The following is a 25,736-nucleotide window of genomic DNA, read 5'->3' on the forward strand; positions in this document are numbered from 1 at the left end:
TAATCATTCCTCCTGTTCATACTGACCATTAGATCACTTCATAATACACTTATGATGGGAGATAAAGTCCACAGTCCTCCTTCTGTGTGAAAAATGTGTTTAAAAAAATCAAATACTGGTGTTGTGCTACTGTACAGTACTAGTTCAGCACTTTAGTGATTTTTCATCCATGTAGCCTTAAAAGCTGCAACTCAAAGGTTATTTTTGACCACAGAAACATCAGTGAGGTTCATTTAGTAGCTCTTCTTTTGATGAAGATCATTAGTTAACGCTGCTAAAAGGACCTTGTGGTGAAATAGTTTCCTCAAGCTCCTTTTCCCAAAGTCAAGACTGAATTTAAATAATTTATTCCCTTTTTTAATTTGCTACTACACCACTGATTTCATCCATTTCCCGAGCAGGAAACAGAAAAGTAACTCACACATGGACAGAAAAGGACGTTTTAGTGTGTATAGTAGTTTTATTACTCCCAGTGTCTGGGATTACAGTGGTAGTCTTTAGGGGAACTTTCGGTTTCAACAAGCCTTTTTTTCCGAGACAACATGAAAAAACATAACATTTAAAACATCTTCTATACAGAGAAACGAGTGTATGCTCAACACCAAGCGTTCGTTTAATTAGTTCAAACCCAAATGGCCAGAGTGTGATCTTCCCTCCCTCCCATGATGTGCAGGGCCCTTTTTTATTTTAGCAAAGTATGAATAAACAGGCTTGACTGCATGTGTATATATGATGCAATATCAACGCACTGTACTGAGATATTTTGTTGTTGTCAGACCAGAATCAGCACCATGTTAGCTGGGACATTTATTTATATTGATTTGTCAAAATTAAGCAAATTTAGGCACTTATCAAGACATTGGCAAAGGTTATAATGAAACTGCTACTGAAAGAAATTTTTAAGCAAAATACTTTTTTTGTTTTATGCGTAATATTCAACAAAAAGATGGAGAAAAAATCTACTGATAGAACATTTTTTTGAAATGTTAACATCACGTACACATTCTAGGCTAACCTTACAGAATATTAAACTAAAGTCTAAAACGAGGCCTCACACTGAGCGTAAAGTGATATTACAGCACTGAGGAGATGCAGATGCTTGGTTTACTTTGCATATGAACGATGCCACGTCACCACTGCGTTGTGCTGCCGTTCAGCTCAGATACACGACAGATCGTTTCTGTCCATGTCGTACCTGCAGGTTTTCCCCCCGGGAGCAAGTTTTAACATACTAATCTATAAAGGACAAACATTTAAAAGTGCTTTACATTAAGGTACCTTCAATACATTCACCTCTACATTTATGAAGTCATCTATAATACCACACAGGTAATGAGTGAGCTGCAGTTGATGAGCATTTCCTTTGGCAAAAGTAACATTTGCTTTTTGCAAAAGATATGGAGTGTGTCGGAGGAGTGTGGCGCTTGAGGAAGAGTTCAGTCCAAAAGAAACATTTTAGGAAACAAACCTCAACAAGCTCATTGCCTCATTGCTTCATACAGAGGTAGTACTCTGTTATTTTCTTTTTATAAACCAAACTTTGAGGAATAATTTGACATTTTGGGAGATATGCCTGCTCGCTTTCTTGCCAAAAGTAACATGAAAGGAGTGATAGTACTCTTATATCTGTCTGTTAAATATGAAGCTACAACTAGCACCCAGTTAGCTTAGCAACGAGCACCCAGTTAGCTTAGCAACTAGCACCCAGTTAGCTTAGCCACTAGCTAGCAACCAGTTAGCTTAGCCAAGTGTAAAGATAGCTAGCCTGGCTCCAGCAACTCTTAATGTCATTTCAACATATTATGTCTTGTTTGTTTAAATCAAACAAGAACCAAAGTGTAAGACTGATAAATTGTGGTTTTATGTGGTTTTTGTGCAACTGCCGCAGCTTGAAGCTGAAAGACCTTAAAGTGCAAAACCACGACGGCCGCTTAATGCTCGCTCCAACAGACTCTCATTCAAAAAGGGCCAACTTCTCTCTAGAAATACTAGGTCAATTATAAGTCTTTATGATCTCAATTGCTAAATTCGATAAGCCCTCTAATAAGTGTGCTGGTGGAAATTATTGCTCCGTTAATCAGATTTGAAGACTTAAAGTAGCTTTGATATCTGCTGTGTGCGATGATTGACAGCTGTGAGTGACAGTTCGCTCACCTGCTGCTCTCCCTGGCTCTGAGATGTGTGCTAAGTCGGACTATTGTCGCAATATTTCAATATTCAAAATGTTTCATATTCAGTTCAATATTACTTGATTACGGTAACTGCCATGCATCACATTTTTAATTTGGTAGCATCATATTTACAATATAGAAATAAAAGTAGCATCGATATTCGCATCCAACCCTCAGCAAAAAAGTGAATAAGAGTATTTCCCAAAATGTCAACCTATCCTCTTTTCTCTTTGTACTTCTGTCTAAAAAGTAGTTAATTTTGTGCTATTATTCAACCGATTTGACTTTATCTTCTAATTTCATGCTTCATTTTGGAGCAAAAACTCTTCAAACCTCGAGCCGAGTTACCAGGAGGAGAAAGTAAAGAAGAAGGGGAGGAGGGGCGGGGGTTAAAGTGAGAGTCACAACTAAGAGCGAGGTGTCCTCTACTAACAGTGCCAGGTTATTATTCTGAAATGCATTCACACAGTATTCAGTCTATTGCACATAAGATTTCTTCATTGAGTCCAGAGAGCCAAAGTTCAGGGGCCATTTATCTTTTCTTCTTCGGGGGTTAAGACGTCGAGTCTGGAGTCCACAACAGTCACTGAAGTTGAGGATCCAAAACCTGTTCGCCACGGTTAGAAAATCAGATGACCATCACCTCCTCCACTTCGTTACAAGGCAGCTGCTCTTGTATATTTTAATATATTCTTGATTAATTGTGCTGGCCAAGTGCTTAAATCCAACCTCACCAAATAAAACAATGGCAAAGGGTGAAACATGGGCACTACAGTATATTAAAGGTTAGAAGTCTTACTAATTATTATATAATTAAGATTTTTTTCCCCTCAAAAATCTAAAAAACATCAGCAGGATTTTTTTTTCTTTTAAAAAGCAGAGTAAAGAAATATTCCCTTGGCAGCTTTGCCTTGAGAGGTTTTTACATAAATAGAAAATTAAAAAAACACGCAAAAGATTAAATAATCGGACAAATGCAACAGGTAAAAGCAGGAGCTTAAATTAAGACTGCAGAATAGACAAGTGCATGGAGAAAACAGGGAGGAGGAAGAGGAGGAGGTTAAAAGCTGTTGGCACGAGGGAGAGGGACGGGACGGGACGGGACGGGACGGGAAAGGAGAGCTGTCCTCAGCTTTTCAGTCTCTTAGGTGCTGCTAGTAAGGGCCTTTTGAGTGTCCAAAGATCCCGATGGGGAAGTGTTTGACGTGTGAGGACCACTGAGCCGCCAGCTGGAAAAACTTGACATCGTTCCACTCAACGCCATCAATCAGCACTGCAGGGAGAGGTGAAACAAATATCACTGTTTGTTTACTTTAACAGGGCTTAGTTGTACTATCCTGAGCACCACTGCATATTAAATACTATTAATGCTCAAAGAGGGGCTGCAACTATTATTTTATATTATTTTATCATCTATTGATTGATTGAAGTACTTTAAATATGTCAGAAGATACAGCACTCACCATCCTTCAACGTGTGGTGATAATATTGCATATAAAACAACCATTCCTTACATCTTTTAATCAGCAGGTTGAAATAATGAGAAACACTGAAGACTAAACTGAACACTAAAACTGCTGAGATTCCTCTGAGGATACGCTGAGGAGGAAGTAGATTGGTGTAGAAGATTACCTCTCAGCATGGTCTGCTGGTGCTTGGCAGTGCAGATGAGCCGGCTGATGCCCTCAATCACTTGACTCTTCGACTCCACCTCCTTGTCTTTGCTCTTTTTTGGCAGGAACATGACTGACAGAGGGGAATGACAGAGATGCAAGCTGTGAGTAAATGAGGGATTCAGAAATCTTTTTTATCTCTGATGATCAAATTGTGATGACGTTTGAAACTTTGGTGCAAAGTTTGAGATCTGACTGTGAAAAAAGAGAGATCTGGTTATTGTGGCCACTTCTGTCTTGTAATTTCCAGTGACGTGATAAAACATTTTACTCCCTGATTTCCTCAAATTGCATACTTTTTAAGACATTTTTGTTTTATTTGCTACTGGACTTAAAACGTGACCTGAAATATGTTGAGGGAGAGACTAAACACCATTTAATTGTACACTTAGGTGCTTTAAGTACCTCAAATTAAGTTAATTTGTGCAAATTTCAGGGTGTCTGCTGAGATCAGACTCTCATTAGTTTGTTACCTCTCATATGCAGATCTACATGTATGCATCCGTCTATCTGGCTCACCCTTTTTATTCTTCTCCTTGGTCACCACTGTCATGGACATGGTGGGCTGGGTGCTCGGCTCAGCGCCCCCCAGGGGCAGCCGGCTGACCTGCAGCGAGCGGAAATTGCACTTCAAAGTGTTTTTGGAGGAGGAGTCCCGCTTCTCCACATCTTTCTTCCTTTCTAACGGAGCCACCCAGTAGTCCACCTGCAGTCCCATCAGCTCCGCCTGACCACTGGAACTGCAAAACACAACCAGATGTAAAAACTGTGAAAGGACTTTTCTTTTTTTAATTAGAAGAAGTTCAATATCGCTGATGTCAGTAGTAAATATGAAGCTACAAATAGAAGATCGTTAGCTTTATGCTTAGCTAAGCAAAACGACAGGAAACAGGAGGAAACAGCTAGTCTGGTGTGCTAAAATAAAATGCAAACTACTTTCTTACACAGTTTCCATACAATGTCAAAACATACATGAAAACTCCTTTAATTTTCCTTTAATATAATTCCAGATTTTTAAATATATTTTTCAACTTTATATGCTTAACAAATGTTCAAATTCATGGGATGGTCATTTTATTTGCAGAGCAACAATCTAAATTTTGCTCCATTTTGCTGAAATGACTCCTCAGCAGGTTTCACATCGTACCTGTAAGCACAGAAGCTGGTGTTGACGGAGGGAGAGGAGGGCGGGGTGGGCGACGCCTCTTTGAGTGCTGGCGACACTTGAGGTGGAGTAGAGGAGAGCAGCGAGGAGCCCATAGGTGCTGCATCGTCAGAGTCTCCTGAGAGAGGAAACAGTTGAGCTGTGAAACCAAACTGTGAGGCGTGGTGGCGGCCTGGCTAGTAAACACTTTAATATCTAAAATCTTCCATTCAGACAACAGTTCAAATTGAAAAGTGCATTTTTGAACCCTGTTAGTTTAACATGTTCTACTCAGCTCCCCAAAAGAACTCTAACATACACTGATATCCAAATCTGATATCCAAGATCTAACCAGTTTACAAAAATGTCTTCTCAATGACATTTTGAAATGACAGAAGTCAGAAGAACATGAGTCATTATGACATTTTACCTTGGATTTCTTGCATAATTGATGCAGTCCTTTTTATATCTATTACGGCTTAACTTAAGGATATTGATAAAAAAAAATTAAACAATACATTATTTTTGACCCTATAACTATAACTGGATTGTGACTATTGGAGCTTTCTGAAGATATTTACATCCAAGAACATTACTAGGAGTGAGAGCAGTGCAAATATGATGATATGATTAGATATCTGTGAAGTTGAATTATCATTTAAATATCAAACATCCATATACAGTCCAAACAATGGCTTGCCTGACGTTGCAGACGTTTGCTCCACAAGTCCAACTTTCACCATCTAAAGAATTGAAAGAAGAGGAGAAAAAAACTCTGATATTAGTCGTCACATCAAACCTACAGATCAAACATCAGCTGCACAAAGAAAAAACCAAAGTACAGTGAACATTCAGGGCAATTCAGGAAAAGAAGATGTCATTTACCCCAATGAAAGGGATGAATTTCTGACACGAGTCCTCGTCAGGGCTGTGGAGAGGCAGCAGAGAGTGTGAAGGAGAAAAAGGAGGCAACAGAAAGATGAAAAATGACACGATAGAAAGAATCGAATTGAATCTACAGAAACTAACTCCTAAGAGAATTTCCAAACTATATAACTCTGAAAAACTACATATTATGGTTTCTATGGTTAGTGAGACTGAGATTTATGGTTAGTAGCTTGTACATTTCCAGTGTTTCACATCTGGAAATACTTTTTGCCTTCAGTTGCATAGGAAGTATGCAAAGTGAGGACAACACAAGCAGGATCAACAGAGCATGCTGCACTTCAACCTGCACTAAAAAACAGATTTTACTTCCCAACTGCAGGCCCTTTGAATGTATAGCTGGAGAAGCAGAGAGCAAAACATGCAAGCTATCGGCCGATTGGCGGCCTCCACCAAAGCCATCCAATCACTGCAGAGACAGACCAGATCTACCGGACACGTCAGACAGGCATTCAGGAGGCAGCAAGTCCATCAGGGCAACACATAAAACCCCTGATTTATAAAGAAGAGGATCAAAAGGAAGAGCACCAACCTAAATCCAAAAACCTCTGCAGTTCCATGCACTACCTGTGAGCAGTAGTGCATACTGCCGCTACACTTAACAAGCCTTCTACAGTATATAAACTATTTTTCTAGCAGGGACCAGAAAAATAGCCTGAATGTAGCTCTACTGCGGCTCTACGGTATGTTCTCTAAATGTAAAAGACGTTTGATGACACGAGAGGTTGTTGCTCTTGCCTTGAAGAAACCTGCCATCGCCCCCCCAGGGAAGAAACAGAGAGACTACACAATAGGGGAGAGAAAGAGAGAAGACAGTCTACAGTAGATAACAGTTTGCATATCGATGCCACTTATGATTTTTATGTTGTTTTTTTCCCCCCCAACACAAACACATCTCTGCTGTAATCAGTTTCAGAGCAGCCAGAGAGATAAAGCCAGATGTCTGCCTGGTATGTGAGTGATTTATGTTCATCTCGCCTTGCAAGGATGAATTATGACACACTACATGACTTCTGTTAAATATGATTTGATCCTTAAATTGGTTTAAATGTGTGATGTAATCTGTTAAAAGATGCACATGCATGTCAATCCATGTAAATGGACTGTAGGACTGTGGATATTACACATGCACGTTTTAAAGAAAGGTCAACTCTAGATGTGCATTTCTATCAAAACTCATTTCTAGGCTGAAATAAATGTTATATTATATTTCAAAGTTTGCATTTGTGTGCATTAAAGTACTTATAATAATGGTTCTAACATGTCTGCATTTCCTGGTACCGCCTCCTGACGAGTTACCCCTCATAAAAAGATTTATAGGCTTCAATTAATGGTTGTAATTTATTTAGTTCATAAATCACTTATTAATGCTTTAAAGATCATTTACCCTCCTCCAGTGTCAGGCTTTGACTTTTGAGCTCTCCATGAAGACTCTGCCAGTGGACCAAAATGGATTTATAAACATCTTATTATCATTTAAAACTGCAGACTTGACAGATTCATATTGGTTTATAATGCTGGTAAACTATTAATAAAGAGTCTTACACTGTAATAAGCCATCAGGTAAATGTTCTCAGTCACCTGCAGTATGTTAATAAATCATTAATGAAAGGTTTTTATATTAATAAGTCTGCTGTTGTAAATGTTAATAAGATTTTTATAAATGGTTTTTGGTCCAGATGCACTGCAGCCTTTTTCTAGAGTCCAAAAAAAGAGCTAAAAAGTTTGATGCTGCAGGAGGATTTTCCACAACCTCTCACCTCAAAAGTTATAAATGATCTATAAAGCATCAGTGAATGTACCATTAATAATCATGACCCTTTATATAGGGTGACTTCTCAGAAAGTGGTACCCATTTCTTTAAAAAGATTGACCTAACAATGAACTCTTTCCCTTCACATTTTACAGTGTAACATTAGGATACATTATACAAAAATATTAGTAATTACTATAATTTGAACAAAACTAGTGGCACTGAGAACACTGTTGACAATAGACCAGATTAAAACATAAATACAACTTAACTATTTTGATCCTGACTTGAGGTTTTTGGCTGATTATCACACTTGGGCATTTAAACAATACAATAAAAATCTTAATGTTACTGACATTTTTGCAGGTTTCCTACATCTAGCTGGACAAATAACAGACAGACATGGATGGCTAGAAGCACATGGAGATCATGGGAAGGAAACAGCAGGGAGGAAGAAACTGCGGAAAAAGCTGATTGTATATTTGGTCTCCTGCCACTTTATCAGCATGTTTTATTTACTTTTATAAATTTCGAATAATCTGCAACAAACACATTCATAGATGTGTGTCAGACTTCGACATGAAGCTCTTGAATCCGTTCATGTGTTTAACAATTAAAGCTGCACCAGATATTTTTTGCATTTTGTATTTCTGTGACTCCGGCTGCAAGAAGAAGTCTGACTTTAATGAGACCAGATTTAGACTTGATGTACTGCTTTTTGTCGCTTAAGTCTGGATACGTCACCTTTTTTTGAGCATGAAGAAACCAAACCCAACCAGAAATTAATTTGGACAAAAAAGGATGAACCTAGACTGTATAAGTGCAGATGAGACTCTCTTATTTATTGTATATTATGTGAGTTTCTCTCTTTATAAAAACCTGGTTTGGTGCAGCTTTAATTTAGCAGAAATCCTGAGGAGTGTATGTGTGCTTCTGTTGTTCACGCTGCAGCCTCCACACGTCAGAGTTAGATCGTATCTGAGAGTTTTTATGGCTCAGGCTGTTAATAGGAAAAAACTTTTTCTGCAGCTGTTAAAGTGGCAAGCTCCAGAAAAAAAAAGGCAGAGGAAGGTTGAGGGGAAATGGATCCAACACACAGGAAGCGCATGAATCACCAGGCTACGTGAGAAACAAACTCAATCGACCACAATACCTTACTGCAAAATCAAAATGAAAGCTCTTTTTCCTTCAAAGAAAGAAAAGAAAAAATACACAAAAAAAAGGAAACCATGTTATTCACACGCACACACAGAATGATGGAAAGACAAGTGAAGTGTTTAGAGGACAGACTCCCCCACGTCAGATACAGTAAAGCCACTCACGCACATATAAACACATCAACTCCATAAAATTAGTGAAACTTTCACCTGAGTGTTTTTTTCCAAAGGGGATTAAACACGTTAATGGAAAACAGCATTTTATTTAACATAATTTAAATTGCAATATAATTTATTTCATTTTATTTTGACGGTCTGAGAGTCCTGTTGACAACTGCTTTGATTGCAGAGAATATACAGCTATTTCTTTCTGTGTCTTAAAATCTTTGCTTTAATTTGTAAATGAATAATGTCTTGGAAAAACACGAGAAATGTATTTTGAAATAAGACAAATACAAATGTTACAGCATCCATAAATAGGCCCTTAAAATGCCTAATCTGTCAGGTTTCCAGAGCCTTTCAATCCCCTTTAGAAAAACGTGAAAAAACGTGAAAGCTCTGCATTAGAAGCATTTGTTAGATGAACCCTTCAGGTTTAACTGAACAAAAGCTCCCTGGTAGCTCCCAAAAAAAACACACTTCAAGCATCAGTAATGGGTTTTCTCAGGTCTGCTATTGAAAGAGTGAAATCCTGAATAAATTTGTACCTCTTCTGTTTGTAGGTGAGCATGGCCTCTGCAATAGGAAGCTGGTGAGCTCCGTTAGCTCCCACCATGTACTGCGTTACCCTCGAAACCACATCTGGGTTCTCCTGGACTGCAGAGGACACAATGATTATTATTCTGTCAATAACGCCGCTGCCTGTCAGCCGGTGAGTGTTGTGCATGAGGCGTGAACCACATCTCTAACCTGATGCTCCATATCTGACTCATTTTCCTCCCCAGATGTAAGGTTGGATGCTTTCCCACTATTTGACTTTTAATAATCAGTCTAAGAGTGTCTTGACTAAACAACACTAGACATGTTTATCCTCGTCAGTATGTATGAGATTATGCATCATATTTTCCATCTCCTCTGAGTTTATGTGATGTAAATAAATATATCTGAGAAAAGCTGCTGTGACTATTTTGTGTGTATAAATCTTTTAATGTGAAAGTCTCTGAAGTAACCCAAGAACCAGAAGAGTAAACTTACAGTGTGGGAATCTCCAACCCATGTTTACAACACAATCAGTACTAACTATATTCACTACATCAGCCACATATGAAACCTCATGTTCATCTTTCTATCTAATCTAAATTTCGTCATACTCGTCAAAGATCTTCGTCTGTATGAATTTTGACTTATAAAGGTAAGTCAGTTGGAGTGATGGACAGTGTCTGTAATTCTTAAGTTTTCTTTTTCAGATCTAAGTTTTATAACTTTTTTACAGTTCAGCTTTTTTTGTTATGTTAACGGCATACATAAGTGGGTGCGTTGCGATTCAAAACAAAGCAATCATAGAGATGTAACAGCCCACCAACAACAGGAGCCTCTGGTTTGAGAAACAGGTCCCTCCAAGCAGCATCCTGGAACAAACTGTTGTATCGATAGTCAATGGTTCCCAGATATTTGGAGACGGGATGTGCACCTGAAGAAGAAATATGGGACATTAAAGGACAAACACTCACACTAATATCACCAAAAGAGAGAGACTTCCAACCATGAGCTCATATGGGGGCAGGACATAGCTTCATGTAGCACCTTAACCCTAACCCTAACAGAAGAGAAACAAAGACCAGCTGCCACTAACCTAGAGGGATAATGAGGAACCTCATGTAGCCGAGCCAGTCAGGGGTCTTATGGGAGAGGTGGTCCACAAAAAGCCTCAGGACGGCACTGAGATAGTGCTGCGCTCCCGCCACTGCGATCTTTATGGGAATGGGCGTCTGAGAGTTACAGTTGCAGCTAGGAGAGAAAACAACAAGACTCACGGTGATGAAAACTTACAGAGTTTCGTATTTGGTAAAGAGGAACACATTAACCTTTGGGTCGTCCTCCCGGGTCAAATTGACCCCTTCGGTTTTGACTGTTCCTTCCTCCCTCCCTCCTTCTCTCTTTCTTTCCTTTTCCTCCCTTCCTTCTTTCCTTCCTCCATCCCCCTTTCTTCCTTCCTTCCTTCCCTCCTCCCTCCTTCTCTCTTTCTTTCCTTCCTTCCGTCTTTCCTTCCTCCATCCCCCTTTCTTCCTCCCTCCCTTCCTCCTTCCTTCCTCCCTCCTTCTTCCCCACTACCTTCCTCCCTTCTTCTTTTCCTTTCTCTCTCCCTACTTCCTTCCTTCTTTCCTCCGTCCTTCCTTCCTTCCTTCCTTCCTTCCTTCCTCCCTTCCTCCTTCCCTTCCTTCTTCGTCCCTTCCATCCTTCCTTCCTCCCTCCCTTCTTCCTCCCTCCCTCCCTTCTTCCTCCCTTCCTTCCTTGACTCGAGGACAACAGAAGGGTTAAGCAGCATTTATCACTGAATATCATGTGAGAGGCTGATTTACAATCTCTGTATGCGGGAGACGATGGTATTGAACGCAGCCTGGATGTCGGCCGTGGTGCAGGTGCAGACCACCGGTAGATGATGGTTTTGCAGCATATCTGAAAGATACTGTGAGGGGATGAAAAGAAGGAAAAGGATGAGCAGCAAAAACTCAAACTGACAACAAAACCTACTGTGCATCCATTTAAATCATTTATTATAAATCTCATAACAATGTCAAAATGTTATTCTGTTAATTTTTTATAAGAGATGGAGCCACTTTTTCTTTTAATGCTGAATTATTCATAAAGAAACGTCTCAAAGCATTCAGGCTTGTTATTGTAGTGTTGCTCTTACCTGGCCCTGCCAGTCTGACGTGTTGATGAGGATGATGCTGTCAGGGAGATGGCTGTCAGAAACCAGGATGTGGTTTAGTTGGTCATATACAGTCTTTCTTGGGATCTATGGAGGCAAAAAAGTAAGAAAATACTGGATTAAGATGAGAACCATTGGGCCTAACGTAAGATCACTTATTTTCTTGAGTCTTGTCATACAACAGTCTTGTCATGCACAGTAGAGTTCGGCTTTCTTCACAGGGTAGAAACACTAATTTGACCTAAAATCACCTAATAGATCTTTGTTAGTATGTTTTTCATTTCTGTCTTCCATATTTGGTACATGGTATGATTAGTGGATCATGTTCTGACTTTCTAAGATTACCAGCACATTGGATAATAATACTTGGCAGGGCCTCAGATGCCTGGATCATACTCTGTTTAGGTTACTACTTGGGAAATACCTGCCACGCCAGCAATACTTTATATGCTGTTCACTCTCATCACAATTGTATCTCTCCTGCCTGCTGTCTAATGATCCAGGCCCGCATTAAATGAGCATTAAGAAAGAACTCCTGATTCACCTCATCTTTGTGTCTTCAAGATCATCACAGAAACATCTATTCTCAATCTTCATGTGAATTAATTTTGAGTTTAGATATGATACAAGAATTAACTACAATAAAAGATATGAACATGACAAACTTCATGCAAAATTAATATTCTGTTGACCCTTCATCATCATCATCGTTGTGGCTTTTCAATTAGCAATTTACTACAAGTTTGTCCAGTTAAGAGAGTTCGGTGAATCTAACTTTCAACATTTCTATATGCAAACCCCACCGAAAAAAGTGAGGAATATTTAGGATGAGAATTGTTTAATTAGGCCCATGGCATTTTCATTTGGGTGTTTAAACAAGATTTAGATTAAGCTATTGTTGAGTAAATCTTCCAGTAAATGCTAAAGAGTGATAAAATCATGTAGGCATTAAAAACCCCTTTCAGTGCAGTTCTCTCCTCCTACCTGTAGATGGCAGCGTGTGTCCAGGGACCGCTCATTGTCAAGGCTGTTGGCCCTCTCATTCTGCGGCCTGCTGGGCTGACGTTCCTTCAGCGACGTGCTTCTGCCTCGCCTCCCTGCCAACTTTGGTTCCTGCCTGAAAAACAAGAGCAGCAGAGGAAGAGAGATGGGCGATTGAAATATTGAAGGCAGAAGCGATGATGTAATGGTCACAAAATCAACAAAATACAAACAAAAAAATGTCACAAAAGTACACATTCACTCTATTTCTCCTTTAAAAGACCTCATTCTGATTCAATTTTAATATGAGGTTTTCATTAGGATGTTTTATTTGAATTTGCACTTTGAAGATTCACGTCAGCTTTAAAAATATTTGCACACCACCCTTCAGAAATGCCTTAAGGCTTTGCTGCAATCCATCATTTTACATTAATTTTACCTGTTGGATGAAATGATTAAGGACTCTGTCTTGGTCATTTTGCCACTTGGTGGCAGTCTCTCTAGAAACGTGTCCATGTTGTCCATCTCTAGCTCTGTGGTCGGAGTCACCGCCTCCGGCTGCTCCTGCAGGAAATAAAAGAAAGGGAGAAAAACAACAGCAGTTAAGAGCTGACAGATGTGTTTATAGATTTCATACTGCTCTTTTTCACAACTTTAAATTTCTTGACTGTCCCCGAGGACTTTGGTTGTTATTCAGAAGGATTTTTCTTTTTTTTCCTATCAGGGTTGTAAACTTAACCTTTTATACAGAATATGAAGTCATAAGTAAAGGAGCATAACAACTGTGCAAGTTCAGCTTCTTTTAAGGCCTAGAAATGACTATTTTTCCATGTTTTACTCAAAATATTGACCTGCATAATAACCCAGATACCAGTTATGGATTTCAGACAGCTTAAACAGCTCATACTCACAAAGGAGGCGTTATCAGAAACATTGTCATCCTGAAACTTGGCTCCACCACACTTAGTTTTATCTGGGTCAATCTGGAATGAGACGGTGAGAGGAATAATAAACATTACCTGGATTTGTTGGAAGTAAGTCGGAGAAAGAATTCTTTTATTCAACATTTCTTTTCAGACTCCTGAGTCAACAGAAGTCCTACAGTTTCATAAACAAACGGGCAATCTCAGTATCCTTGGTTTAAAGCTGCAGACTGATGGGAAAATCTGAGTGTGGGAAGTGATATTTCTCTATTCTGTGCTTCTATGATTCATGTCAATGTGCCCTTGAGCAAGAAAATTCTTGCAAATTCACTGGAGCTTTCTGTTCCAGTGAATTTACTCCTTGTTGGCTGTCAGTGCAGTGCTGTGGTCACACTGGTCAGCCACCAGATGTTTCACTGTGCTGTTTAAGTAAACGTAAAGGAAGTATTGATCTGAAGCAGACAAATGATGAAGAACACATTGATGCAGACATTTGCTGAAATAAACTAAAGCTTGTATGTTAAAAAAAGTTTTCTGCTGGAATAACTTTGGTCTCACCGGGCTGGGAGGCTCCCGGTGGCTCCGGCTGCTGTGGATGCTGCCAATCTCAGTTTGAGAGCTGGAGAGGGAAAGACCCTCAAAATATGGCCTGAAACAGAACAGAACAATGCAAGTCTTCATATGACTTCTGACTTTTATTGACTTAGATGAGGTCAGCAGGTCATTATATAACACAGTGTTGTATGAACAGTATTATTCAGTCACGTTACAATTAATGATGGCGTAGCGGCTCTCTTCTCTGCGTCTGTGGAAAATCAATGAGCTTGACACAAAATAAATCTTCACACCTGAAATGTTTGCTTTTTTTCTCCAAACCTGATGTTACTATGCCTTTTTGTGGCTTCACATTTCTTTGGCATATATGGGAACCCATGCTGTTGTTTTAATGCTCTCTATTGATTATAAGACCTTATGAGTCGATACGTGTTGCTCTTCTTATTCGCCTATGCTCAAAGAATACATTTATAATAATGTTTCACCTGAAGATGCAGTGCCTTAGTTGTCTGTCAAATATCAAGCAAAACTTTGTGGATTCTGTTTTTCTTTCATCTGCTCCATTTAAGTAAGGAAGTAAGTAAGTAAGCCATCAGAACCAGGCAGAGCTTCTTCCTTCTGCTATAAACTGTCTGCTTCTTTGGTTTTGGGTTTTAAACGTTAAAATTAAAGAAGACAGAATATTAGCACAACATTTTCACTAAAAGAAGCTTTTAGAAAGAAAAATTAGTAAAACCATTTTCATTATTGCAGCCTGCTGGATGGTGCAAGGAACAATAAATACATCAATATTTTACATTTCACACTTATTATTATATACCAACCCTTTTAGTTCTCCTTTGAGCTAAAATGGTGAGTTTCTGTCATGTAATTTAATCCAGACTTTTTTGTGAAGCACTTTAACTTCACTCTGATCATTACTTGGGAATATGATACACAACCCATATCACCCTTACGGGTTTCACAAACTAACACACACACACACACACACACACACACACACACACACACACACACACACACACACACACACACACACACACACACACACACACACACACACACACACACACACTCACTTGAGTTTGGGTTTTGGTGTGCTGAGAACGCTGTCGTCATCATCCAGCTCCGGGCCACTGTCGCTGGGGTTCTCAAACTCCACGCTGTCCAGGTCCAGATCCTCCTCCTCCACCTCAGGAGGCGGCTCCGCAGGGTCCTGCTCCGAGTCCAGCACCTTCACACACACACACACACACGCACACAAGCATCCACATTGCATATTTAGTATAGCTCAGCAGCTCGTCAGTAGAGACACAAATAAACCCCTACTTATTCCTAAAGTGGCATCAACAGAAACACCCACCTCATCCGAAACTCTGAAGCGCTTCAGAAGAGCCACCACTCGCTGCTTAAAGTTCTGCTGCTAAAACACAGGAGAATAAACACACAACCACAAGTCAGTTTGTGACCTATTTATGATTTACTACAGTACTCTCCGCAATCCAATACACAGAAAACAGCCACAGCATTTTACCGGCAGTAGATACATTTGCAGAGTTGGCTGGGTATTGATTTTTGCTCATGTGTGCTCATGTAAATCAATAATCAAGCAACATCATGCTTCATCTGCTTTCATCTCCTGCTTCAGTTCACTGAGCTGTAATTTTCTGCATCACCCATCAGCAAAAACATGTTTAAATGGTTTCATTTAAAGGACCAGTGCGAAGTATTTAGTGGCATCAAGTAGTTAGGTTGCAGATTGGAACCAATTAAATATTTCCATCTCCCCTACCAAGCACGTATGAGAACCTATGGTGGCTACAAAACTTGTGAAAAATGAGAAAGGGCCCCCACTGATTAAAACATACTTAAGAATATAATTATATAATATAATCAATTTCTGCAAATAGATCCCCTAAATTTGAAATACTGGTCCTTTTAGATGTTTAATAGCACTTGTAAGACAGAAGATAGTCTGCAAATGCATTAGCTACAAGATAAACTAAATAAGTTATTAACTTGAAATAACTGGTGCTTATTTTAGAAGCACATTTGACTGCAGTGCCTGAACAAATACTGCCTTCTTTACTTTAGCTAAATGTTTTTTTAGCATAGAAAACACTGTATTCTAAACGCATGTTCCTCTACGTCTCAGCCTTTCTTCTCCCTTTATTTTGAAATGCATCAGGAAGTCTTCAGTAAGATCAGGTAGTATTCCTTTTCCTTTATTAAAGCACTACTTGCAAAATTAATCAAACTTGTCCAACAAGCTGTCCCTGCATTTTTGAAGTTGAACAAAAATATTTTTCTGCGTTAGATTGAGTACGAAAATAGTGTTTCCCAAAGTTCAAAACTGACCCAAGGGAAATAAAGCTTACTGGGAGTAAATGTAAGTGTGTGGGAATACTGCACGGACACAGTTATGGACACAGGTGTGTTTCCCAGCAGATCTTCTCAAACTTAAAATACACAGTTGGGCAACAAATTAAAGGAAAAAGCTGAATAAATTATAGAGATAACATATCCAGAAGACTCCCTGAGGGCTTTGATGAGTGTGGCATTCACGTTCACCTGATCTCATAACTGAGTGATTTTTGAGTTAAAGCACTTCAACAAATCAAAACAGCAAATGAAGAAATACCTTTGTGTTTATTTCTCCAGTAGAGTTTACAGACTTTGTGAATCTGTGCCAAAGTGTGCAGAAGCTGCTCTAAGACACTTTATATTGTATATATTGTTTCTACTCTTCGTTGATCGTATGAACGCAGCAGTCTCTTACTCTGGTGATGGAAGCGGTCCTTACAATCGACCTCCTCTGCTTCTTTGGCTTTCGCACGTCGTACTCGTCATCCTCGAGATCCTGAAAACAAGAAGAAATAAAGACGAAAACCACCAATAAAAAAAATTAAAAAGTCACCTGCATCTTATATCTGTACGCTTTGAGAAAACTCCGCAGGGCAAATGAGGAGCATCGATTTGCTTCACCTTAATGATTTCCTGACCGACTCACCTGTCCCTGCACGGCATCATCGCTGGCCTCCTGCTCTGAGGAGAAGCTCTCGTACTCTTCCTCTGAGTAGTTATCTAAAGCAGAACACAAGCAGGGAAATTAAAGGCTGGAGAGTGGAGACAGCAGAAGACACTTCATACATATTTCAATGACCCTTTTAAATTTGACATGTAGCCAAGTTCTAAATATACATGATGTACAGTACACACAGAGCTGGGTGCTACCTGAATTTTACCACTTTGCATGATTAAAGAGATTAGAAAAACAGCCTGAACTCTGTGATCCCTGCTCTGTTTTGCCCATCTAACATATTAGGTGATTATGATGGCAGCATGCTGTTTTTACCCTCAGAGCACCAGTGTTAATGAGAAGTAAAGCGTACCGGAGCATTTGATCTTCTGCCCCCCCTGCAGAGCTGCCTCCTCGTGGTCTATTGGCTGACTGGACAGGGAAAAGATCCAGATCTCTGCCACTTTGCCCAGCATGTCTTTCTGGTTGCTGCAGAGAGGAAGAACCTGGCCTCCCTCCGTCGGGTGCTGCATCACCTGAGGAAAGAGAGCAGGAGCAGAAGACTGAGCATGAATGGAAGAAGTGGAGTGAAAGAATGGATTCAGTCAAGTTGGAATTTGTGTAGACTGTCACGGTTGAGAGAGACAGAGAGGTTTATTGTTTTTGTGATATCATTGTAACAAATACTCTGAATTACACTGTCTTCTGCCAGCTTGTTCATGTGCACAAGATAAGGTGCAACACAACATATTAAAGTCTCAGTACCAATTAATCATATGGTCTTGGTTCGTTAGGTCTTACCTTTATAGATGAGACAAAAATTATAATTCACTGTATCAGTTCTTCTGATTCTTCATATCTTAAATTGTCCAATACAAGACACATCTACTACCTATGGAGACATTTTAATCTTTCTGTTTTTTTAAGCAGCATTTCCCTCATTATGTTTATTTAATGTAGCTGTATGAATAACTGCACACATTCTTTTATTGTGAATCCAGCATCAAATTTCTGCTTTTAATCCATTTTGAGAGAATATATTAGAGGATTATGGCAAAAATGTCTAAGTGGTGTAACCATAACAACTTTGTACCAAATAATTCAACTTGCTTAAAAACACTAAACTCTCAATAAAACACCATATCAACCAGTTTGGTATGATCTTACATTATAACTTTTTATATTAAATAAAGGTAATGGAATACTATTGTTATAGATATTACATTTAATCTGGGGAATCATGGAGATCAGAAACCATTTATATATTTTAAAACGTAGCAATTATTTGTATAAGTACACTTAAATACGCTGTAGGTGGATAAAATATTTAATAGTTATCATTCTTTCTGTTAAAAAAATGGTGCAAAAAAATACAAAATGTACATTTTAACAAACCTGATGCTGCTTTTAAGACATATTTTAAAGATATGTTTGAATTGCTCATCTTGCTAACCCTTATTGTCTTTTTCTTCGTTTCCGACAGGCTAGATGCCTTGCGCCATTTTGCTGCCTCTCACTGGTTAATCATGGTAGTGCTTCAAAGGCACGCGCTGGCTACATTATACAGTGACGTAATCGCGTGGCTCCTTGCTGGTGGAAAAGCAACAGGTTCGTCAGAGGTACTTGGATTAGCCTATGGGATTAGCACCAATTGAGCACTGGCTCCAGCACTGGCTCCAGCACTAGCTCCGAACCAGCACTGGCTCCAGCTCGGTGGAAAAGGGGTATTTTTTGAATTAATGTATAACTGAGTATATGTAGGTAAAGGTGTGTTTTTATAATATGTGGATGCGTTAATGTTGCTTACATTATACACTCCAAACTTCACATATTTCCTGCCTTACTCCTAATATTATTCCTTCGCCCTCTGTTCAGCTGCTCAGTGTTTTTCCTGCTTTCTTCTGTTCTGATTTGACATTCTGTTTGCTTTACTCTTGTTGTAATCACTAATCTAACATCTGGCACTGGGAAAACAGTCGAAAATGAGTCTTTTGGCAAACACTGGCATATTTACAAAAATGCTGATTAATGTGGGTTGTTGTGGTAAAAGTGACTAAAGAAAAGGGGAAAAAGAAAAGGTGCTGCCAAGTTGAACCAATCACCCTTTCCTGCTGTTGACTAAAAAGCTCCACTGAAGCCTTTTAGTGCTCAGTGTGCCCAAAAGCACATTAGTAGAAGTCACTGTGTTGGAGGAGTTACTTTTCCCTGGATTTAATCTACCAGTCACTTCAGAGATTCAAGCAAATCCAATAATAAACCTAAGTCACTTCAGGATAGCGCTGCCCTAAATCTGAACTGTGCCTGTGGAGTCCTGTGAGACTACGTCGGCCTTCAGTATCTCCAGTAGTACGTTCTGTCAAAGACCCTTTGTATCCTTCAGTTGAAAGACCCAGAACCATTTCTTTCTTGTGGTTAAATACAACTCTGCGTTTATGCTTTTCTGTTCCTCCCAGGTGAGGAAATTTTTTCTTTTTCTTCTCTCGGCTGCTGAGATGTGACCTTAATAAGCCCCGTTGAGCTTTGTCAGCCATATGGGAACTCCTCTGGGCGGAAAATTATTCATCTGAATCCAGCTGCTTGTTTATGTATTCTAGTTTTTCTTATAACATGAAAACAAGCTGTGTGTGTGATAACATTTGTTTTGGCTTTTTTTTTTTTTTTTTTTTCAAACAAACTTTACCCCTTTAGGGATAATTGGAACAAAACAGGTTTGTAATGAGAAAAGGGTGTTTCAAAGATAACAGTATTGAGGATGAGGAGGGAAAAGCTTTCTAGCATCCAAGATTTCCTCATTATCTTTTCACACCGGTCCTGACACTAACAGCCTGTTAGAGCTGATGCACGTGTCTGTCCCTACCTGTCCTGACCCTTCTTACCTTCTACAAACTTCTAACACAAACTGCATTTCCCAGTGGACAACATGCAGCGTACCTCAGTCATATCAATAGAGCCCACTGCCAGAGTTTTGTAGCCCAAGATAGTCCGGTTCTTGTATCTCTTCCGCCTTTGGAGCATAATCTGCAGCTTGTTTCCTTCTCGTTTTAAGAAGTGCGGGTACTGAGGGAGGGGGAAAAAGAGAAGAAAGCACAAATAACTCACTCAGAACTTCACCTGTAGCTTTAAGGATAAGGTTTGAGATGTTGTGTATTTTCATTTTTGCAACATATCCCACATAAAGACAAAAACCAACAATGCATGACGCCTACTAATACTAACAAGTGTCGCCTGTGTATCTAAAGCCACTTTATTCTTGTGTTCAGCAGAGCTTCACTATCCTAAAAAACTGTAATTGAGCCACACTGTTGCTTTGGGGCGAACATGTATTTTCATTAAGACGGACATGAGTCAATCCCATTTCCTCCATCTTGCTGCCAGAACCTAAAAGTTGCCCAACACTATTTACTCTTGTTTGGGTAGAAAAGCATGAAATCTTCACATATGGGAAGCAGGAATCAGCAAAGCAAAGCAAACTGTTTTTTTAATAATCAAAACATTTAATCAAACAGATAAATATTTTTTAAGGAAAAATGCCCAAACTTTACTGATTCCAGCTTCTCAAATGTGAGTGTTTGATGCTTTTACTTTGCCTTGTATCATAGTGAACTGAATATTTTCTGCTTTTGGACTGTTAGTTGGGGAAAAAAAGACATTTAAAGACTCCTTAAAATTAGCATTTTGTTTCTTATTGGACATTTGTGAGACAAAACAATTAATGGGCAGATCAGTCAATAATGAAAAGAATCATTAGTTGCAGCCCTAGTGTAAAGGCCTGGGCAATGTCGAAAGTATTGAAAGAAAGACTAACACAAAGCTGGATTTTGTGTTTTCATGGGATTTGTTGGCAATAAGAAAAATACAGACAATTGCAGGCTTATAAAGGATCATAACTCAGCTGTTCTTTGTGCAAACATAAAAAAGAAGCATCTCTTGACAGTATTTCATACATTCAGACAAGAGAGCTTCATGTTGTATTAATATCCACTATGCTGTAAGGTTCCACAGTTGTCATGGCAACAACTTAATGAAACTCTTCCCACATGTATTTAACCCTTTTAATAAACGTATAAATGGTTTCTTTGGAAATTCAAAATGCTCGTTATTTATGGAGCAGCTGCCTGATGATTATGTTTCTTACCTGCAGTGAGAAGGTGAGAGCCAGATCAGTCTCCACGGACCCACTGGGTGGCAGCACTATCTCATGGGACCTCAAAATCCGCTTGGAGCCCTGTGGAAATCAGTTGGTGTTAAATTTTAAGGGCGCTTCCCCTGGAAGGTAGTCTGCATTTCTGCAGCTTTTCTTCACTCTGCATTGAGCAGGATTTAACACATTTTAAACACCATACCAGTGTTTTTGTATCGTGTTTATCCCATTTTCTACACATCATGCATACTTTAAAGCACTAAACTGAGCTGAACATTTTTCTTGTGCAGGTTTGAATGCATTTTTTCTATCATTTTCTATGCAGCAGCTGGTTTAATGGATGCATGATGACATAAGTCTGTGCAAGCTGATATGCATACTGTATGACATGAATCTTTAAAGTGCAATAAAGAAAATGGAAAGAACAGTAATATGGGTTGGAAAATGATCAGAATATAAACCAGTATGAGACTTTTTTTTTGCAGGAAATAAGAATTACAAGATGTGGACTGGATTGGTTCATGGTTTGTTTGTGTACGTAGCAGTTGTCTGTTGTGTCTATTTATGCAGCATACCTGGATTTTAACTGCGATGACCACAGAGATCAGCTCTTTATCAAGTTCTCTCATCACCACCAGCTTCTTCAACGTCAAGCTGCACAATCTGAAGAGATACAAGAGAGAGAGAGAGAGAGAGAGATGGAGAACGAATGAGAACAAGAATGTTTGGTTTCGCACCGCTGGCGTGTTTTTCTAGCAAGCACAAACAGATGAGTCATTCAACAGGACGAAGCGTGTACTTATAAAACAGATGCAAGTAAACAGCTAAGCAGTTTACAAGTAAGCAAAACACATACAATATGTCATGAAACACACCAGCGCTGTCATCCTGAGGGAATCGTCAGTGTTCGTCGATGCTGGTGTGATATTTCCATGATTACATTTTTACACCTGTTGTGTTAATCTGATGTTTTTTATGCTGAGCAGTTTACAGTGTGTGAGCAAGCAGAGGTCAGTGTTTTATCAAAGCATATTTTACTAGAACCTGACACTCTGCTTGGCTGACATCAATGGAGGATTTTATCTTACTGAACATCTATTGGTACCGACTAATAGATAAAAAAAACCTGTAAAATCTCCAGCTTGCTAGCTATCTTGGTCACGTGTAATAAAGTAATAATAAAATTTAATTTGAATTATTACTTGTCACCAAGATAGATAGTGAGCTGGATATTTGACAGTAACTCCAAAATTGTCTCTTCATGTCATGTGTTGTGACTTTTTTGGTCACTTGAAGGCAGCAGAACAAGCTGTAAACACAGTTCATACTTTTTAGCTAACAGTTTCTTATTTACACATGCAGCAGTTATGGAGCAACATTACCCTTCTTTTAGAGTCATGTTTCTGTCCATGTGTCCATGTGGTGGATGTAAGTACAATATTCACTCTCTTTTAGCTCTGTATTGGTCTCCTCCAACTCCTGAGGGACATATCTGTCTCTTTAGCTGCTAAATGCTCCACTGTGTTCACCAGCTAGTTGCTAAATGTGTCTGTTTGCTGTTTGGTGCTGAGAAGCTAGTGTAGCAGCATGAACAAGTTACAAACAGTTGGCTGAAATAGAGCTGAGTGTTCATCACTACAAGCAACACTAAATTAATATAAAAGATACTAATTAGAGCAGCTTTAAATGACCAAACGTGGCCAATATATCATCACTTTTACAGTTTCTCAGATATGAATATTGGTATCAGTCAGGCTACACAATTTGCCAGAGAAACTTTATCAAACCTTTGTAACCTTTCAGTGATGAAGCAGCCAGCGGCCACCTACTGTAGCTGCTGCTGTCACAACCTTATCTATAAAAAGTTTTCTCTTCAGTGAAATCTAAAAAGCTGCTCACCGGAGTGAAGAATTGGCTCCAGATCAGAGAAACTTTTTAAGATTCCTAAACTTGTAAGTCTAACTTAATGTGAGCCGAGGGTGTCGCAGCAGGCTGAGCTAAATCCTCTTTGGCTTGCCATCACTTTGTCTGTGTTGTCCAGCAGACTGAAAAGTGAAGGGGATGGTGGCGGCATTGTAGGGGGGGTTGAGGGGGGCTTTAACAAGCCTGTCACGATTTTTGAGACACTTCCTCACTGAAGTTTCTTCTTTTTTTTTTAAAGGGAGCTTTCTTTTCAGGCACTCTTTGGTTCCTTTGACTAAATCATTCAGAAGAGCTGCTCAGAACAGGCTGGCTACTACGGCCATTTATCATCCTGCTCTCCTTTTAGCAGCAAAATTAAACAGCGTTAACAGGGTTGTTGGCTAAGAATGACATCACTCCTAATTTATTTTTGGCGCATAATAACACGGCATTGAATGTCGTTCAGCAGCAGGAATGGCCGTTCAACAATAGTGAAGGTTTATTGTCACACAGGGTAAAAGATGTGGGTCAAAACGTCCACGAGTGACAGAGTAGAGAGAGAAATGGGTGCAGGATTCAGAGGAGAAAGCCACCAATATCCGTATCCACTGTCATTCAGAGTAAAGACTGAGCAGTTGACCTTGGGTGTAATTTAACTCCTCTCCATATCTTCTATATTGAGAGCAGGAAGCGAAATAAAGAGATGAGGCGACAAACAAAAGAAAACAGCAGTCGAGTGCTTTTTAAAAACCACACGGTTTGCTGAGTGACATAACTATAACGCTGTGTCTGTGCAGCAGAGGGCTATCAATCAGCCACGAGAGAAAAGAAAACATTGGGACGGAGGGAGAAGAGGCGATGACAATGGCAGGTTTGAAGAAGGCCCGAGCAGGCTTGAATGAAGACCTTTCTCCCCTTCAGCCGAGACACGGCCCAAGAAATCCCAGGCACAATGGACACAAGCCAATGAAGGCTCGCATTGTCTTCAGCTTGCTCTCAAACAGACAATACGCAGCATTCTTGTACTCCTGTTTTATATTCTACCCTGTTTCCATCGGTTCCAAGCCCACAACACCATCTATTTCAGTTATGCTAGGTGGTTGTTGGTTTGCGTAGGCAGATAGAGTCGAGTGATATCAGCCTCCCAGATTGCTCTGCTACAAGTCACATCTGGCTTTTGGTTTTTTTTAGATGTGATCTTTTGTTTTTTGTATTTTTTTTTTTATCCCTTGCAGTGGGGTTTATCTCAGAGTGTGTGCACTGAAACGCTATTTTTAATGAAACACCACTTAATTTGTAAGAGGATCTGTGTTGACCCATTTCTCTTTAGTTGGTGGCCTAAAATCCTGATATGCACACATGAATATAACGCAAACACAGGGGGCACATTGTTGACTTTTATTCACCAAAAGTTGTTCAGTTTTACTAAATATTCTTGTGGTTTCCAGACCTCCACACCCACTTCTACTGGAAAAGGCTGTTCAGAGATTATTAACAGTTGCATTATTCATGAACAACAGCGCTGATGAGGTGCCTCGTCCTCCCACGATGCACTATATTTAAGACCCCCCTTTACAACTGTTATCTTGAGTGTCACGAACCCCCAATAAACTCCCACATGCAATTATATTAACACAATTTTGGGGCAAATCAGGGCACATGTGACTCCAGTCCAGTGGGTGATGGTAATGCATCTGAAACTTTAGTAGCTATCAAAAACAAGCCAAATTCATACTGAAAATTCCCTCAGTAGCTTTTACTGGAGCTTTCAGCCACATCTCATGGTCCTCCCCAGCAGAAAACTAGGGCAACTGAGGAAGGCCATGAGTAAACTTTTCCTAATGATCTTCAAGCTAACTTCATTACAATTTACCAAACCCCAGAAGAGTTTGAGATGTGTTTGAAAGTTTGCTAAAAGCTAGTAAGTGTCAGAGTAGTTTTCAAGGTCAAGAATGGATTATTTCACTCACTAGAGGAAAACTGGATCATGACCAGCAACATAAAGGTTTTTAATGCATGCTACAATCTCTTGTTGCATCTTCTGAATTATTGTAAGTCTTGAAATCTCCAAGGCTGCTTAAAGAGACAGATTCTTACACCTTTTCATTATATGGTGAGAGTGCGTCTCTAAACTGTCCACATTTGGTTGCATTTGCTTTTTTGACAGTCGATAGTTTTCCAATCTGCTCAAAACTGATGAAGTAGAAGTGGCCAAATCTGAATGTTGTATAAAAGACAGTAGTGTACAAACATGATACAAACCCTGACTTTGAAAAGTTAGACTCTACACGTCAGTAGTTTGTCCAGTTGCAACATCTCAGTGAGGAGCAGAACAGAACAGTTTGTCTGAATGATGCAATTTTATCATAAAAGTGGTGAAGTAGTGATTTAACAACACTTACATAACATCTCTAAATGCAAAATCCACATGACTGCAGTTTTTTTTATCACCTTTAATAATGTGTTTACTATTCAACACATTGGTCGAGAGAAAACAAAA

The 25,736-nt window shown here is 39.4% G+C and overlaps 1 protein-coding gene across 1 annotated transcript in view; it reads right to left on the minus strand.

Moving 5' to 3' along the window:
- Window positions 1-1,830: 1,830 nt before the first annotated feature.
- Window positions 1,831-25,736, minus strand: part of pacs2 (phosphofurin acidic cluster sorting protein 2) — a 65,989-nt gene continuing 42,083 nt past the window's right edge. The window contains exons 2-25 of the mRNA XM_053335293.1: window positions 21,910-21,997; window positions 21,329-21,418; window positions 20,125-20,250; window positions 17,567-17,729; window positions 17,185-17,258; window positions 16,954-17,034; window positions 15,538-15,597; window positions 15,254-15,408; window positions 14,178-14,268; window positions 13,608-13,679; window positions 13,136-13,260; window positions 12,700-12,832; window positions 11,698-11,802; window positions 11,363-11,469; window positions 10,636-10,790; window positions 10,363-10,473; window positions 9,551-9,659; window positions 8,840-8,872; window positions 5,874-5,916; window positions 5,689-5,731; window positions 4,992-5,127; window positions 4,364-4,584; window positions 3,804-3,917; window positions 1,831-3,444 (exon numbers count right to left, since the gene is read on the minus strand). Coding sequence (XP_053191268.1) covers window positions 3,326-3,444; window positions 3,804-3,917; window positions 4,364-4,584; window positions 4,992-5,127; window positions 5,689-5,731; window positions 5,874-5,916; window positions 8,840-8,872; window positions 9,551-9,659; window positions 10,363-10,473; window positions 10,636-10,790; window positions 11,363-11,469; window positions 11,698-11,802; window positions 12,700-12,832; window positions 13,136-13,260; window positions 13,608-13,679; window positions 14,178-14,268; window positions 15,254-15,408; window positions 15,538-15,597; window positions 16,954-17,034; window positions 17,185-17,258; window positions 17,567-17,729; window positions 20,125-20,250; window positions 21,329-21,418; window positions 21,910-21,997 — 2,554 coding nt within the window. The 3' untranslated portion in view covers window positions 1,831-3,325. The remainder of the gene's footprint in view (window positions 3,445-3,803; window positions 3,918-4,363; window positions 4,585-4,991; window positions 5,128-5,688; window positions 5,732-5,873; window positions 5,917-8,839; window positions 8,873-9,550; window positions 9,660-10,362; window positions 10,474-10,635; window positions 10,791-11,362; window positions 11,470-11,697; window positions 11,803-12,699; window positions 12,833-13,135; window positions 13,261-13,607; window positions 13,680-14,177; window positions 14,269-15,253; window positions 15,409-15,537; window positions 15,598-16,953; window positions 17,035-17,184; window positions 17,259-17,566; window positions 17,730-20,124; window positions 20,251-21,328; window positions 21,419-21,909; window positions 21,998-25,736) is intronic.

Source organism: Scomber japonicus, chromosome 16 (assembly GCF_027409825.1).
Source record: "Scomber japonicus isolate fScoJap1 chromosome 16, fScoJap1.pri, whole genome shotgun sequence".
Lineage (NCBI taxonomy): Eukaryota > Metazoa > Chordata > Actinopteri > Scombriformes > Scombridae > Scomber > Scomber japonicus.